We start from the raw sequence: 15,416 nt of genomic DNA on the forward strand, positions 1-15,416 counted from the left end.
CAGTCAGCAGGCAGAAACCCACATCCACCCCGAGGGCAGCGGGCAGCCAGCCATAGAGCACCCATCGCTCCCCTGCTGGGCGAGTACTGGGAGAGAGGAAGATTGCTGGGTACAACGTAAATCCGTAGGAAACCTGGTTATTAGTTTTGCAGGTAGAACTTGTTCATATAGAACCAGTATAATTATATTCGTGTATGTCATAGACTTCAATTAAGAAAAAACTTTTTTCCAGTAGCATTGAATACTTCGACAAATATTTCCATGTAGAGTATAAAAAACTCATATTCAAAGATCAGCAATACTCAGATGGCAGAAGAGCTAACAGGTGAGTGAGCAGTGTCAGGGTCATTTAAAACTTAGGAGAGCCCTGAAAAAATTCAGCACTGTAATTCATGCATGACAGAAGCACCTATTTGACATAAACCATCAGTAACTTGGGAACTAACCTGATGTGCGCTAGTGTTTTATCAAAAGCCTCATGGTTATAAACTCCAGCCACTATCAACATAAATACATTGACGCTGTTCACTCCTGCAGACAGCAAGGTGTACAACAGCAGTCTCATGTCCATGCTTCCCAGTTTGTGTATAGATGGCACGGCAGCTGCAGTAGCACCTATGACAGGATAATTGTAATGTGATGTGACTGAAGGCCCTTGAACCATTTTTAACACTGAAAAAGATCAGTTTTAGCCTAAAAAACTCCTAAGTTTTGATTGTTTCACACAGTATCCTCCAGAAGACTGCACTGAATCCAAATGGGTCAGGCATCTTGGTGAGAGCAATATAGTCCTTTGCTCTGACAACTACAGTCCCTTTTGCGTTTAAACAGCATTTTTGTCTGAATCTGTGATGGTTGTCTTTCCCCTCCCACCAGTTTCAATGTATTTTACATATTTGGCAGCCTTTTCCAACTCGCCCATTTTTTGTGGGCTTCACCTCCCCCCAGGCCCAGGGATGGGAGAGAACGAGAAGTTCAGGAACTGAAGCACAGGAGGGATATCTTGTGAACTTGTTCTGGCTGTGTATGCAGCAGAAGTAGGAATCCCAGACCTTATTTCCTTTATGGAAAACTTTAAACATCTGATCTCCTTCAGAGTGCCAGAGGAAAGGAAGCCTTGTTAAAAATCTGTCCTTGCAGCACAGGCCCTGGAGAAGAGTGTGTGTGCGTGGCAGGAGGGCACCAGGTGCCCAGCACCCCATTCATTCCTGCCTCTCCAGAGTCTCCCACAGGCAAGAATTCAAGGTGACTTTCAAATCCTGCTGTACCCGACAGCCTCATGGTATAATAAAAAAGCAGAATGACCAAGTTTAAATAAGTTTAATAAATATAAGTCACAGAAAAAATATAATTTTAAACAAGCAGCAAGAGGGGATTAACAGCAAATTGTATACATAATTCTTGTTATACCTTGCCCCAACCACCTCTGATGTTTCAAGTTACTACACCCAGATCCTGAAAACAAGTACTTCTCCAGTAGTCCCATTTAAGTTGTGGACTCTACATTTCCATCTTCTCAATCTCTTTCAAATGGGCATCTTCAAAGCAGCACCAACAGCTTATTTCTTTTCTTTTCACAACCACTGCTGCTCCAGCAAGCCCACACCTGCAGCGAAACATGCAAACCGTTTGCCTGTAATTAAAAAACATACAAAGACAGTTAACAGGAGTAACTCTAAAGGCCCCGAATTCAACCCTTAACACTGACCAGTTAATTAGCCGACCTTCATTTTTATACAAAAGATGCAGTATTAAACAAAATGTCCACAACATTTTTAATTTTCTGACTGCACATTGTCTGCATCCAGTCTAGGATTAACTCCACGGAGAAGGAGTTACTCCACTCTTAAGCATGCAGAGCACTGCCAAAACCTGGCACCATCTAGGGCCAGAACAGCACCTGTGGTGCCAGGAGCAACTTGGCAGCGCATTTCTCTCCCAGCAGCGTAACACTATCGCAGGCACTGAGCAGCAATGGGTAGCTGACTACCGCTGGATGAAAGAGAACTCAAAATTGAGTTTTTAAAGGACAGAAGGAAGTAGAGGCCCAAAAGCATATCCCTCTGGCGATGCGGGCCTCGCTTCTAACACCTCCTCTCATAAGGGCTTCCTCCAGCAACTGGAAGCACTGCGTGCTTCACTAGATAAACCAGGTTATTATTTCCACCCCAGAGCAGCAGAGGCTGGCACAACAGCCCATTCACAAGCCAGCAGAGGCCATTTAGTTTACTTAGTATGGCAGAACAAACGGTCTTTTTGCCCATCTCCCCACATTAGCTCGTGGAGAGACCTCACCCACATAGCTCAAAAGGCTCCTGAGCTCTCCCTGTGCCTCATGTGCATGTTACTCCTTCACATCTCCTCTCAGCAGGTCACACTACTGGAGCAAGTCTCCTCCAGAAGACGCCTCACTTGGCTGCTTCCACCTCCTGTAAAACTCGGGGGTTTTCATAAACGAAGGCCACCGGTGAGGACCCGTTACCTGACGGCTGTATCTTCCAGACAGCTCTCTTGCCACCCGAGACCTCCGATTTACAGCCATCCCTTCACACACGCTTAAGCTGCATATCAGCTGGAAGCCCTAAAGAGAGCACAAGAGAAACATCACTTCAAATATTCGATTAATTAAATCTATATTAATAGAGCTTAACAGCTAGGATTTGGCTTGCGGATGGGGGAAAAAAAAAAATCAAACGGAATAATAGGCTGAGAAATTGCTTCTAAACGGCACAGCCTGAACAAATTACCCTCCAGTCCCAGGGCCTCGGAGGTTATCAGCCAGCGCCGGCCGCCGGGCACCACCGCCTTTCGGCCATTAATAACAATTTAATAAAAAAAAAAAAGGGGGGGGATATTTCAGGCGGCGTTTTCCGTTTCCAGAGCCCCGGGGAGGGGTGAGGCACCCCAGGCGTCCAGCCCCGGCGGCGGAAAGACCCACGGCGGGAAACCCGGCGCCTCCACCTCACCTCACCTCATGGCGGCGAGGAGGCGGCCCGGAGCCCCCACCTCACCTCACCTCATGGCGGCGGGGGGCAAGGGGGAGGCGGCCCGGAGCCCCCACCTCACCTCACGGCGGCGGGGAGGCGGCCCGGAGCCCCCACCTCACCTCACGGCGGCGGGGGGCAAGGGGGAGGCGGCCCGGCGCCCTCACCTCACCTCACCTCATGGCGGCGGGGGGCAGGGGGGAGGCGGCCCGGAGCCCCCACCTCACCTCACCTCATGGCGGCGGGGGGCAGGGGGGAGGCGGCCCGGAGCCCCCACCTCACCTCACCTCACCTCACCTCACCTCATGGCGGCGGGGGGCAGGGGGGAGGCGGCCCGGAGCCCCCACCTCACCTCACCTCATGGCGGCGGGGGGCAGGGGGGAGGCGACCCGGAGCCCTCACCTCATCTCATGGCGGTAGGGACGGGGCAGGCGGCCCGGCACCCTCGCCTCGCCTCGCCTCACGGCGGCCGTCCCGGCCCCGCGCCGCTGCGCTCCGCCATGGCTGCGGTCGCCGAGAGAGGCCGGGCCCCGCCGTGCGGCCGAGGTGATTCCGCAGGCGCCGCCCCGCTCGCCCCGGCCGCTCCCCTCGGGGCGGGCCCGGCCAGGCGCGGCCCGGGGAGAGGTGGCGGGGCCCGGCGGGGCCCGGCGGGACGGGCGGCCTGCCCCGGGAGCGGCAGGGTGACGATGAAGTCGGTAACCTCCTCAAAGAGAAGAAAAGGCGGGGAAAACGGCGTGGCTCTCCCTTCCTCTCCTTCGCTCGGGGTCAGAACAACTGCTGGTATCGAGGATTAGCTTGTACCTCACCGTGCAGCGCTTGTAGGAACAAATACAGTGTGTTACCATCTCCAGTCCCCAGCTGTGACAGACAATTGAGGTTATAAAAGCGCTTTTCATCAGAGCCCAGCTAATGCCCCAAGGCTGCTTTGCACGTTACAGCCACGGTACCTGCGGCAGTAAATGGCCGAGGGAACCAGGACTGGCTGACGCAGCACGTTTGCAGAACTTTTCTTGCAGCGATTTACTGAATTTTCTCCCCCCTCCCACAGTATTGTTTTTTCTTTTACTCCGGAGACTGTCCGTGCGGCACAGATGCTGCTAAGCCAAGGTCTGGTAGGTGCGGAAGAATCACGGTACCGAGCCTGCAGCACCGGAGCCGGACAAGAGCAGGCGACCCCGGGGCAGGGAGCAAGTCCCCGGGCACGGGCGGTTTCGGAGCTGAGGAAACACTAAAGCATCGCTCGTGCTGTTGCAGGAGCTCCAGACGTTGGTCTGTCCCATCCCAGGCTTGTAGCATGCATGTTTTTGAAGCATTACAGCTCCATGCTACTGCAGGTCCCTCAGGTGGATGTACTGTGCCAGCAGACAGTGGTTCATGTCCTGACTTAACCCATCCCGCTAATTTATGGGAGCAAAACCTCTCAGATGTGATCCCTCCTTTATTCTGTAACTGAGCATCGACAGGGGTTAAACAGGCCTCTGGAGCCTGTTGAGTTGCTTTGAAGACAAACTGCAGGGCTCTGTCAGGATGCAGGGAGTTCAGGGGACGCTGTGTCTAGACTAGAGGAGCTCTTCTGAAGGCTGGCTGTGCTTTTGTTGTGTGGTAACTTGTATCTCTAATCTGGCTTGAAACAAAGTGTCTCAGTCCCTTCAGTCCCCAACACTGCACTTGCAGGAGAAAAGGAGGATGTATTTGGCTTCCACCAAGCCAAGATGAACAGCAGGCCGAGCAGGGATCTTGGTATCAAAGAACAACGTGATGTTTGCTGACATCAGCTATGGCCTGGGAGAGGAGGAAGACCAACACAGCTAAGCAGATGAAACTGCCATGAAACCAGCTCTCGGACAGTCAAGCCAGCGCTGTGGACACTTCTGGGGTATTGCTGCAGGCAACTGCCTGTATCTGACCCGTCCGCAGGCCTGGAAGCAGGCGGGAGGTCAGGCAGAAGGACCTGTTGCCCAGCCAGTTGCTGTTGCCAGTCACGGTGTGGTTATGCGCAGCTCTGCAGACTGGTGTCTGACCAGGCTGCTGCAGCACGGACTCCAAGCATGGCATTGCTGGGCTCAGCCTGTTTCAGAAGGCTTTTGTCATCCCCTCGGAGAGATGCAGCAGATCTAGAGAGCACACTCACCAGGAAGCTGTGGCAAAAGAGGGCTTCACTTGATACCCATGGCAGAGCCGTTGTGTTTCACCTGGTATGACACCTGTTACCCAAAGCTCACAAATAACATGCAAGCATTTTTTTGAGATAAACCAATGCTCCAAACCCAATTACTGGAGGGGAAGGCTGTGCAGGAACGCAGGGAAATCTATGCTGTGAAGTGAAAGGCTGGTCCTGGCATCAAGAGTCACTGAGTTCTGGTATTTGGCATTCAGAAAGCTTTGGAAGTATCTCCCTGGTCCTGTTGAAAATGTCTTATTATAGGAGGCAAGGCATATTAATTTGGGCCCCATGCTGCACTAATGAGTTATACAGCTTCCAAACTGGAGCTGTCGCTTAGGCAGCCTGCTCTGGGTCTCGGCAGAGCTCATCATCCGTCCCCGTCTGTGGGCACATGCCCTCAGCCACAGGCAGTAAGACCTCCAGTAACAAAATCATGAAGTGCTCTCTATGTTTGCTATTACCTATCCCACCAGCATAGCAGCTGTTCATCAGTGCTGGATCTTCTGCACTGGAGCATAGCCAGAAAACTCTTGTCCTTCACTAGGTTCATCACTAGCTGGGAAAGCACCTAACGCTTTCCACTGCTCAGCACCAGCCTCTCTCCCTGCACGCAGCCATGGCTGTCCTGGGCAGAACAAGCCCAGTGCTTCCTGGGACGAGGCAGGGACAGGCTGCGTTGGGGAGGAGCACCCCCCATGTCATGGCCTGCATAAGCATCCCCACATCCAGGAAGAATAGCTGCCCACCTTGGGCTGTGAAAAGACCAAGAAGCATTTGAAGAAGACAGAGATGGAGTGGGTGGTTGCCTGAGGCAAGAGACAGCTCCAGCTGAGCATCGGTGGTATCCCCAAGCTCTGAGACCCTAAGCTACAGGAGGAGCATGGGGGAGGGATCCCAGCCTTTCCCAAAAGGCCTTGAAATGTCTCACTGGAGCATAAAGCCCCGGTGAAAATCTTCCTTTGAATGGATCACAAGTGAGAGAGGTTATAGCTACACCGCTGTGCCTGGGCATGGATACATGGAGCACTGAGCTGGTGTTAAGGCATCCAATAGAGGTTGGGAAAGGTGTAGATGTGTCTCTCTCCCAGCGAGGGACTTGGCAGGACTACAACTTTTCTTCTGCTTGTTTCAGGGCAGGGGTTTTTGCTGTTGGCAGCTCACAGCTGTTTCCGAGCTGACTCTTCCTACCTCATGTGTCTGAAGTGCAGTATCAGGGGTAAGCAGAGAGCCAGCTCGCCTGCGCTCTGGTTCCCGTTAGCTGGCACTTGATTTCATTTTTTCCAGCTTCACAGATCCTGCGTTTCCTGTACTGGTTCTCCATACCCCTACATGCGCATCTCAGCGTTGTGGTCAGTGTGGATGTTTACAGCAAAGTTGATCTTGCTGAACTCTCCATCTTCAATCTGGGAAGAAAAGTTCCTTTACTGCTTGGATATGGCACTTGGAACCAGAAGTCCTTCCACCGCAGCTCATGACACAGGTCGCACTGTGTCCTTCCATGCTGAGAAGAAAAATTAGCCCTCAGCACCCAAGGAGAGACACAAGTCAGATTCTTCAGCCTGGAAGAAACTGCTTTTGTAGCCAGATAAATGATCTAGAAAGAGAAATATTAACTGAATGAATCATTTTCACTCTCTCAAAGCAAGAATAGGCACTTTTCTATCTGAGACAAATGTTCTCTTAGCCCCTGGCTTGTTAAACTGGGGTGCTTCTGCGCTTTCTATCCGTCTGAATGAGAGCCACGCATTTCATCCGCAGAGGGGACCCTGCAATTTCCACTCCCAGCTGTCATCACAAGATGGCATTGCAGACTTAAAAGCTGAGCTGGCTCTGCTAATGCTTGGAGATCTTTTCCAGACCCGGGGGCGTCCAACCCCAGAGGAAGCTGTGGACTTAACCCTGCCTGCTGAGCTCCTCCACCAGGTCTCAGCCCCCGACACTTGCTTTTAACCACGTCCCTTTAATGTCAAGGCTGTGCTTTAAGCACACGACATGCGGAATGAAAAGCTGCAGCCGTTACTCCTGTAACCTGTGAGCCATCTAATTGCACTGATTTAAGCTAGTTATAGTTTTGACAGTTAATGGCATGCAGAGCGCTTTAATCTTGACCTGCAACCCCTCTGGCTCTTCCAGGGCCTCCTCTGCCCCCGAGGAGACACTGCTAATCAGACCAAACAGTGAAGTAGTTTAAGACATGGCTAAAGGGAGCCAAGGGCAAATCATGAACGAAATACACCCAACTCATTTTGCTGCAAAGCACTGTCAAATTTAGAACTGTCTTTTGTTTGCCCAAGAGTGATTTGGGAGAGCAATGATAAGTCTTTTAATAATTTACAGCTTTAAAACAATAACAAAAAGAGAAAAATCACTCTTCTTAGCTGTGATTTTAAAAAATAAAGCTTATTTTGAGTTAGATGCATAAAGCCCTGGTGTGGTGCGCTATCCCCTCTGTGTCTCCCCTGCTACCTCTGCTCTCGTGGGGCTGCAGCCTGCCCACCCGTGGCATGACCCGCAGCCAATGGCCACAGCTCAGCTTGGCCCCACTGGTGAGGAAGCTCCAGCCCCACACGCTGCCCCGTCACCTCTGGAGAGGGCATCAGCAATGGTATTGGCTCATATGGGACTGTGCTCCCCTTCAGCCCTTGTTGCTGCCATCAAAGCAGGCAATGCTTTGCCCAGATCAGCCTACCATAGCTGTGCTCACTTGCTGGGTAGGTTCTGTTTGCCGAGGGTTATATGCAGCTTGGATCAGCCCCAAAGGACCAACAGCCCTTAATGGCCCTGACCACCCTCACCTGACACCGCTACACCCATGGGACAGCAGCCCCATTTAAGCTCAGCCCTGGAGCTTTACTCCTTCTATGAGTGATGCTGCAGGAATTCCTGGCTCTAGCTCTGTCTCCAGCCCTGCTCCTAGATAGACCCTCAGACATATGTTGTAGCTATGTCTCTGGCTCTATTTTCTAGATGAACTTTGGACCCATGTTGTAGCTATGCTTCCAGCCTCGTCCTTGGCTCATCTCCTCCTGCTCCTGGGTGGGTTCTGGACCTGGGTCATTGCAAGCTGTACCTGGACTGCTGGTGGACCCTGTAACCAGCAACTGGCTGGGCTCAGACCTAGCGGGACTCTACCTGCTGGTGAGGATGATATCTCTGCTGGCGTTATCTTGGCTCTGCTTCCCTTAGGGAGCAGCTGGACCTTCCTGCTCCCTGCTAGGCCCGTCATCTTGTTACAAGAGCGTAAGTACAAAGCTTGTTAATCTCTACACTGACCCCGCTCCTCTGTGGATCTTCCTGGGTCCCAGTGGGAGGGAGCTGTCCTGCTATGGTATTCAGTGGCTGTATCAGGAGACAAAGACGCAGGGCTGGGTTAACATGAGGCTTGCTGTTCCTGCATGTCAGTGGGTGCTCCAGGCTTTATCCACCAGTTGCTCCCTGCAAGAAGCAGCCATGATCTAACTGCACCCTCTTCCCTGGCCAAGGGCCCTGCAGCCTCCCATCAGGGCTTAGTATTTGTCTGTCTTGAGAGATTGGTGGCTGTGCTGTCTCCTGGGGTGACAGCTCTCCCCAGCGCAGCTGCCCTGGGGGTGGCAGTGGGGCGAGATCTGTTGCTGAGCCCTCTCTGAGGCTGTAGCTGGATGCATCCCTCTGGGCAGCACAGGGAAATGTTGGTCAGGCTGTTCCCTTCACTGCAGAGCTAGAGAGCAACCTCCCTTGGCCCAGAGGAAAGAGCAATCAAAAAATGTTATATAAACCAAAATCAGCCTGCTGGAGGGGTGGACGCACTGGCACCAAGTGCGGTGCCACTCTGCATCTGGCTGGGCAAGAGCATGCCCTGCCTGCTGGGAGAGCCCTGCCTCCCCTCCCTGCCTGCAGCCCCTCTCCCCAGCTGCCCTCCCTCCAGGCCTGCCTGGGTTTCATCCTGCTGCCAGAGCCTGGGTCTTTTTGTTGTTCAAAATGTACTTGGGCAGCACGAGGAGCCTGTGTGGTTCCCCTCTATTCTCAGCTGAAACTGCTGCAGAGCAATTTCTTTTTCCCTTTTGTCTCCAGCAGAGCCCTGGAGCTCTGCTGCCTTCCTCTTGCCTCCTTCCTGTGCTCCTGCTGAGCTCCTCCCTGGCTGAGTCTCCTTCCCTGGTGTCCCCTTCCAGCTTCTATTCAAACCCCTTTTTTTTTTTTGCTTCTCTCCCTCCTTCAGTGCTCCCATCCAGAAGACAGACTGCAAACTCTCTGTTACTCCGTGCCTTTCATCTAACAGATCCTGACCAACTTTCTCAGCATGATAAATGTGATCTCCTAATCCTGTGGAGGGGAATCCCGGGGACGCAAGCCACCTCTGGGATCTCCCACAGATCCCACGGCATCATGCTGCAGGGTCTGTCTTGGTTGCAAGTGTACAAGTGGTAAAGTGTCCCTGAGCACAGGCATCACAACTTGCTCTGCTCCCCCAGACCTTTTTCATCTTAGGAATTTACACATGCAGCAAGACTAACCAAAGCAGATCTTCCTCCTTTCAGTGGTCCACCAGCTCCCTCTCCAGCAAGGAAGAAGCTCAGTGGGGCAAGCAGCTGGGTATGGGATTAAGTATGCGGAGGAGAGCTGGGGGTGGGCTTGCACCAGCCTGAGCATGCAAGTGGGCTGTTCTTGATCTCTTATTACTCTAAATTGTACTATGATAATAAAACCCAGTTACTCTGCCATTTTGCTGGTGCTGGTTTAAATCTGTGAGGTCTTGTAAAGCCTGACTTGAGCCCCAGGGGATTTTAGAGAGTGCTGGCACCGGGAGCAGGGTGGTGTAAGCATGGCCAATGTATCCTGGGGTTGAGTGGTGGGTAGAGATCAGTGGACACACCAAGAAAAGCACCAGCCCAGCATTTTAGAGTAGAGCTAAGTAGAAACAGCTTATTCCATTTTTAAAAAAAAAAAAAGGAAAAAAATCAGTCTTAATTAGGACAGAAACCCCCAGATAGGCTTTTTCTTTAAAAAAGCCTAAAAATACCATTTTTGCTTTGATTTAAAAACTATTTTTGCTCTTCAGACTGTAAGATAAAACACATTTGAATTGATGATGCATTTCACAACAAAATATATTCCTTTTCATCTTGAAAATGCTGAAATGGGTTGTTTCAAAATTTTCAACATTTACCCCCCTTTTTTAAAAACCGAAATTTTTAATTTAGCTGAAATGTCTTTTTTTGAAAGGAAACTCTTGATTACATTTTTTTTTTCCCCAACAGCTTTAATTAGAATTAACAATTACAGCTGATTCTTAGTTGAGTGATAAACAGCTGGACTGAATCCACTCTGCAGCCCTCCCTGCTCTGGGACTTCCAAACAAGCTCCAGCACTAGCAGGAGATTAGCCCTCCACAACATTTTAGCCTTGTCTAGTCACTGGAATTTATTTTTCTTTCTTTTCTCCCCACTCTTTCTCCTCTGAGGGTTAGTTTTTACTACTGCAGCATCTCTAACAGTCAGGGAACTTCACAGTGAGTTGAGATCGCATTGATTTCTCGAGGAAGAAGCTGCATACTAATTTTTCCTATTTTTCTCCCATGAGGAAAGCAGGTAACAGCTTCAGGAAGGCAGCTGGGTTTGTAGATATTATGTTCACCTGCCAGATGACAGGAAAGTCTGAGGTCTGGGGGACCATCATGGGAAAGAAGGAGACCTTGGCTGGTCTGATGCAATGTCTGAAGGTGAAGCTAGTGTTGCTGGTAAAGCGAAGCATGTGGGATTAAAGCAGAAAGGGTTAAGCCTGAGAAAAGCATTAGGTGAGGATCAGGGGATGGATCAGTCCATGGTCCAGCCAATAAAAAGGCCAGGAAGGGCATCCTGCTTAAACCAGGCCCTCCAGCAGGCAGAGGGGAACCCTTGCTTGTCATGCACAGGGTGATGCTTGTTGTAGGCAGCAGCTCAGGACTCCCAGGGCAACGGATTGTTCTGGGCAGCTTTGAATCCATTGCTGGATCGACCCAAGCTGCTGTGTCTGCTGCCTTGATGCCTCTGCAGCAAAACCCACCCATTAGCTGGAGTGTTTCCAGGCTTGTGACCACCCTGGAGGGCCCCAGTGACCAGCAGAAAGGTGCTGCAGAGAATCCCAATGGCTTTTCAGACTGGAGCCCAGGTCATAAGCTTTCTCAGATGGTATCCCAAAGGTGTCCAGGGCCTTTTACCCCATGGTGTGGGGCTGGGGGCTCAGCCGCTGTCCTGGCAGTGCTTCCCTCTGTGTCCAGGATGATTCTCACATACCCCAACTCTTTGGGGCAAGGGAAGGAACGCTGCAGCGGTGTGAACAGAGAAGGAAGGGCATGGAGGTGGAGGGGAAGGGAAGATATTGGTCTGCTCTGAAAAGCCCTAAAACCTCTGTTTCAGGCACCCAGGCAGGTTTGTCCAGCCTTTGCAGAAAACCTCCAGAGAGCCAACAGTCACTGGGGCATCCTCCTTGGCCGAAACCAATGTCCCCGGTGCCCATTGCAGCTCTCCTGCTGCCGGATCCGGTCCTCTTCATCGCTGTCATCCCTGTGTTGGCTCGTTGCTGTTAAGGGCTGGTCTCTTTTCCCTGGAGGCAAGGCCATGGCTTCAGCCTGTTCCACCTTGCTGCTCCTACTCCCCTGCCAAGCAGTTATTACCATCTTGGATGATCTTGAGATGGTATTAAGTGAGAGGGAGGTTTCCGTATAGAAGTCTCCCTGTGATTAATGGATTAAGAGATTTTGTGAAAATTAAAGCCTTTCTTCATACTTCACACTTTTAGCTCTTCAGCTGTTGCTTTTTCCCTTTTACTTCTGTACAGAAATCCCTGTGGGCCTTGCTTGCCCCATCTCTTTTGCCGATGTTTTCACCCCACGGTGACGTGGAGATGTGGCCGGCAGTACCCACTTCCTCCTTATTTCTGTATTTATCATTGCAGTTCAGATGGATGAGGAATCCGATGGAAAGTTAGGTGAAACAGAGGAAATGAAAAAGTGTTGGTAAGTGGCAGCTCAGCCAAGAGACTGGCAGCCTTGAGGGTTTCCAGCAGCAAAAAGGCTTTCAATTACCATGCTGAGCTGCTGCTCAATAACATCTTAATTTCCCCAGCTGTGCTGCCGGGATGGATGGGGCAGCAGGTCCCTGCTGTGGAGCACCCCATGCCTTGCCATCGTGTGACCCCAGCTGTTTTCGCAAAGACTGCAGCCTGGTTGTTACAGTGATATGAACCCGAGACCCTAAAAAAAAAAAAGCACATTTGGTCTTGTTGGTGTTTTACAGGTCTGTTTTCTTCCTGGATGCTGGTAGGTACCATGAGTAGCAGCAGAATGTGGGTGCTGAGGCGCAATAAATATCTCCAGGTAACGAGCATCGCAGTCATTCGCGCCATGCTGGAAAGGAGCCGCAAAGGCTTTGCTGGACAACTTCAGAGCACCCAGCGCTGGGCGTCGGTGATGGATGATGATTTAAAGCCCATTTTTGCGGGGAATAATGGCTTACAACAGTCCCCTCTCCTTTAAGTGTGCGACACCACTGAGATTTATGGTCTCCTTGTTTCCACCTTATGGGAAGTGTTTTACTAATCATCCCTGTGCTTGCTCCCGAACCCACATGTGCTGCGGTGTGGGGATGCTTCAAATGTGGCAAAGAGGAGGTGGCAGGGCGGGATGCGGCTCCCAGGGGAGGCAGCCGGAGCAGCAGGGATGGGTGCTTCCTGGGAGCTTTCCAAGGATCTGAAACCTTCAGCCCTGGGACAGACTGTCTGCCCACGGGCCAAGGGAGCCTGGCTCAGCCTGGGCTGCCCTGCCGGGGATAACCAGGACTGCATGTCTCTGCCTAGGGCCTGTGTGTCCCTGGGGAGGAGGTGGAGGATGGAGCTGCCCCGCTGCTGCCTGCACCGTCCCCCTCCGGCACCCCAGGCCAGTGAATTTATTCTTACCTAAATCCCTGCTTGGACACCTGGAAAGGCTCCTGCTCAGGTCACTAGAGGTGACTGCTTCTAGAAAGGGTCCCTGCTGCCCTCACAGTCACAGCTGAGCTGGTGGCACTAAAACTTGATGTTCCCTTCACACCAGTTATGTATCCGCCAGGTCCTTCTGCTCTTGCTATGGTCTTTATTCTCCTCTCTGCTGCTAAACCATTTGTGCATGGCTTCCTAGGAAAGCGGCTTTGAATTGATCACCGTTGCAGCCTTATCTAATTTAATCCAAACCTGATATCAAACGGAAGAGAGCGAGGGAAGCCCGGTGGGAAGCCTGTGTGCGGCAAACCGCTTGGATGTGATGAAAAGTGTCGTTAATAACCTGTAATGAAATGCTGGAGTCATCTGGCATTGCCCAGCTCTTGAAATGAGGCAGAGCCTGCCCTCGCTCCCCTGGCTGAAGCCGCCAGGCTCCTGCGAGGGCCGAGCCATCCTGCGTATGCGTTCCAGAGGGAGAAGAGTCGTCACGGACTGACACCCGCCAGGATCCCAACCCCGAGCTGTGCTGCCGCCGCGCTGGCAGCAGCTCACCCAGAAACCCTCATGCTTTGCACCCTGGCCCTGCTGGCAGAGTCTCCCCACAAGCGGGGATGGCTCATCGCATCCCATTTACTGCTCCAATGCCTCCAAGGAATTGACGGCAAAAGCCCTTGGATGAGTCTTTTTTTTTTTTTTTTTTTTTTGATGGTGAATGAAATAGTATTTAGGCTGGTGGTGATGAGAAGCTGCAAGTGGGACCCATCTGATCCTTACGGCAGTTCAGAGAGGCTGATGCTGACGTGGTAGAACTGGTCCCGTAAAAGCCCCTGTGTCCCAGCACACAAAATGGGTGAGAAAAAGCATTTTTTAAAAGCAAGTGGTGTAACCCTGCAGCTGCAATACCACCTCATCTCAAGCCCAGGGTTCACTTCTGTCCTCTCTGGATGCATGTGCACTGCCAAAATCATCTGCTCTGAACTCAGGCTGGGTCATGACTCGCTTCTTGGGTTGTAAAGATGTGTTTCTTCATCTCAGGGTGGAAAGTGGCTGCTGCCAGCTCTCTAGCAGTGGCGAGGCCGGCCAGGGCAGGCTGGGAGGTGATGAAACATGGCACCGGAGCTGCAGGTTGTTAAACAACTATACCCACTGGAGACTGAATTTCATCTAATCTTTTGGAGCCACAGCATGATAGAAAAGGTTGAGGGGAAGGGAAGGCTGGAGGGGAAAAGTGTTTCCAACGACAGCCCTGGTAGGACTCTCTTCACAGTGACTGTCTGGCCACAAATCCATCTATTTTGGTGCAAGCATGGAGTGCAAAGCCTGGACCTGCCACCTAGAAACTCAACCTAATAAGTCTCCTGCAGCCTGTGGAGTTTGCTTATTACCTGGGAGAAAGACACGTTTCATGCTACACAGTCCCGGGGTCCTCCCGGGGGAAAAGGGCAATCAAACCCTCTTGGTGACAGCAGCTTGATGCAGAAGCCCTGTGAACGAGGCAGGGTGATGAGGGAGAGCACCGGCATGGGGGGACGGGAAGGTCCCCAGTGCCTGTCAGCCACCTGCAGCTGCATTAGAACAGCATCTCATGGCTTTCCTCAAGGTCTTCCCCCAATGAAAACTACTTGCAGGTACTTCAGCATGAAAAAAACACCAAAACCTAAGAGTTAACCAGCGAGGGGCAGCGCTGTGTGGCTTCATAGCGATGGCACATTGTTATTTGATTTTGCTTTTGGACTTAAATTGAATGTCTGATTACGAGTCTGGGGGTATTCGGCATGAGCCAGGTAATTCCATTTCTGACCAAATTCGTAACGTGTTGCAACAGCTGAGCTGCTGGAGAAGCTGGACGGTCCCAAGAAGGGGACGTGGCTCCAGCTGAGCATGTGATGGTCCCAGGCACAAACTCACATGCCTTTTCCTGAAGAAAATCTGAATTTCTGGTGGCCCAAAAGTCACCCTGTGGCCCTCAGCACCATCTCTGCAGCGACTGCCCATCTCGCCTCCAGCTCCTGCCCAGGAAGCAGCAATCCTTGAAATCAAGTAATTAGGGCCAGTAGCAAAGGCAAGGAGAAATTTTATTGATTTTATCGTGACAGTGAATCACACCGTGGTGTCAAGCTATTGACCTGGACTTGTGCTGATCAAGGGCAAGTTTTGTATCATCCTGCCTAAGGGGAACCAAGCTTTCCCTGCTGCTTCGCTGGTGCTTAGGCATAGGACTGGCCCAACATTTCCGGACCATTAGCCTAGTTCACTGTTAAACTTGTGAAGCTGTTGACATCAGTGCTGTTTGGCAGGGAATAACCCATTTCTGCATCCGCAGCTTTTCTGATTTCCTC

General features: G+C 51.6%; 1 protein-coding gene and 1 non-coding gene across 2 annotated transcripts; both read right to left on the reverse strand.

The window, feature by feature from the left end:
* Positions 1 to 1,305: 1,305 nt before the first annotated feature.
* LOC115334456 lies at positions 1,306 to 5,039 on the reverse strand. Its single transcript, XM_041119413.1, has 4 exons — positions 4,892 to 5,039; positions 3,392 to 3,684; positions 2,483 to 2,581; positions 1,306 to 1,633 (listed from the first exon to the last, which is right to left on the reverse strand). The coding sequence occupies exons 1-4, from the start codon at positions 5,037 to 5,039 to the stop codon at positions 1,541 to 1,543; spliced, it is 633 nt and encodes a 210-aa protein (XP_040975347.1). The 3' UTR covers positions 1,306 to 1,540.
* On the reverse strand, positions 1,794 to 1,997 carry LOC115334472. The gene has a single exon (XR_003921130.1). It is a non-coding gene; the product is annotated as a small nucleolar RNA SNORA74 (small nucleolar RNA).
* Positions 5,040 to 15,416: the final 10,377 nt, after the last annotated feature.

The sequence above is a fragment of the Aquila chrysaetos genome, chromosome 22 (assembly GCF_900496995.4).
Source record: "Aquila chrysaetos chrysaetos chromosome 22, bAquChr1.4, whole genome shotgun sequence".
In the NCBI taxonomy this organism is placed as follows: domain Eukaryota; kingdom Metazoa; phylum Chordata; class Aves; order Accipitriformes; family Accipitridae; genus Aquila; species Aquila chrysaetos.

Excerpts from the sequence above, each read along its gene's own strand:
- LOC115334456 (XM_041119413.1), bottom strand. The coding sequence starts at position 5,039 with ATGCCATGCTTGGAGTCCGTGCTGCAGCAGCCTGGTCAGACACCAGTC. Across the intron at positions 2,582-3,391 it reads CCCGTCCCTACCGCCATGAG|GGCTTCCAGCTGATATGCAG; the intron begins ATGAGGTGAGGG and ends TGCTCTCTTTAG. Across the intron at positions 1,634-2,482 it reads CTGGAAGATACAGCCGTCAG|GCAAACGGTTTGCATGTTTC; the intron begins GTAACGGGTCCT and ends TTTTAATTACAG.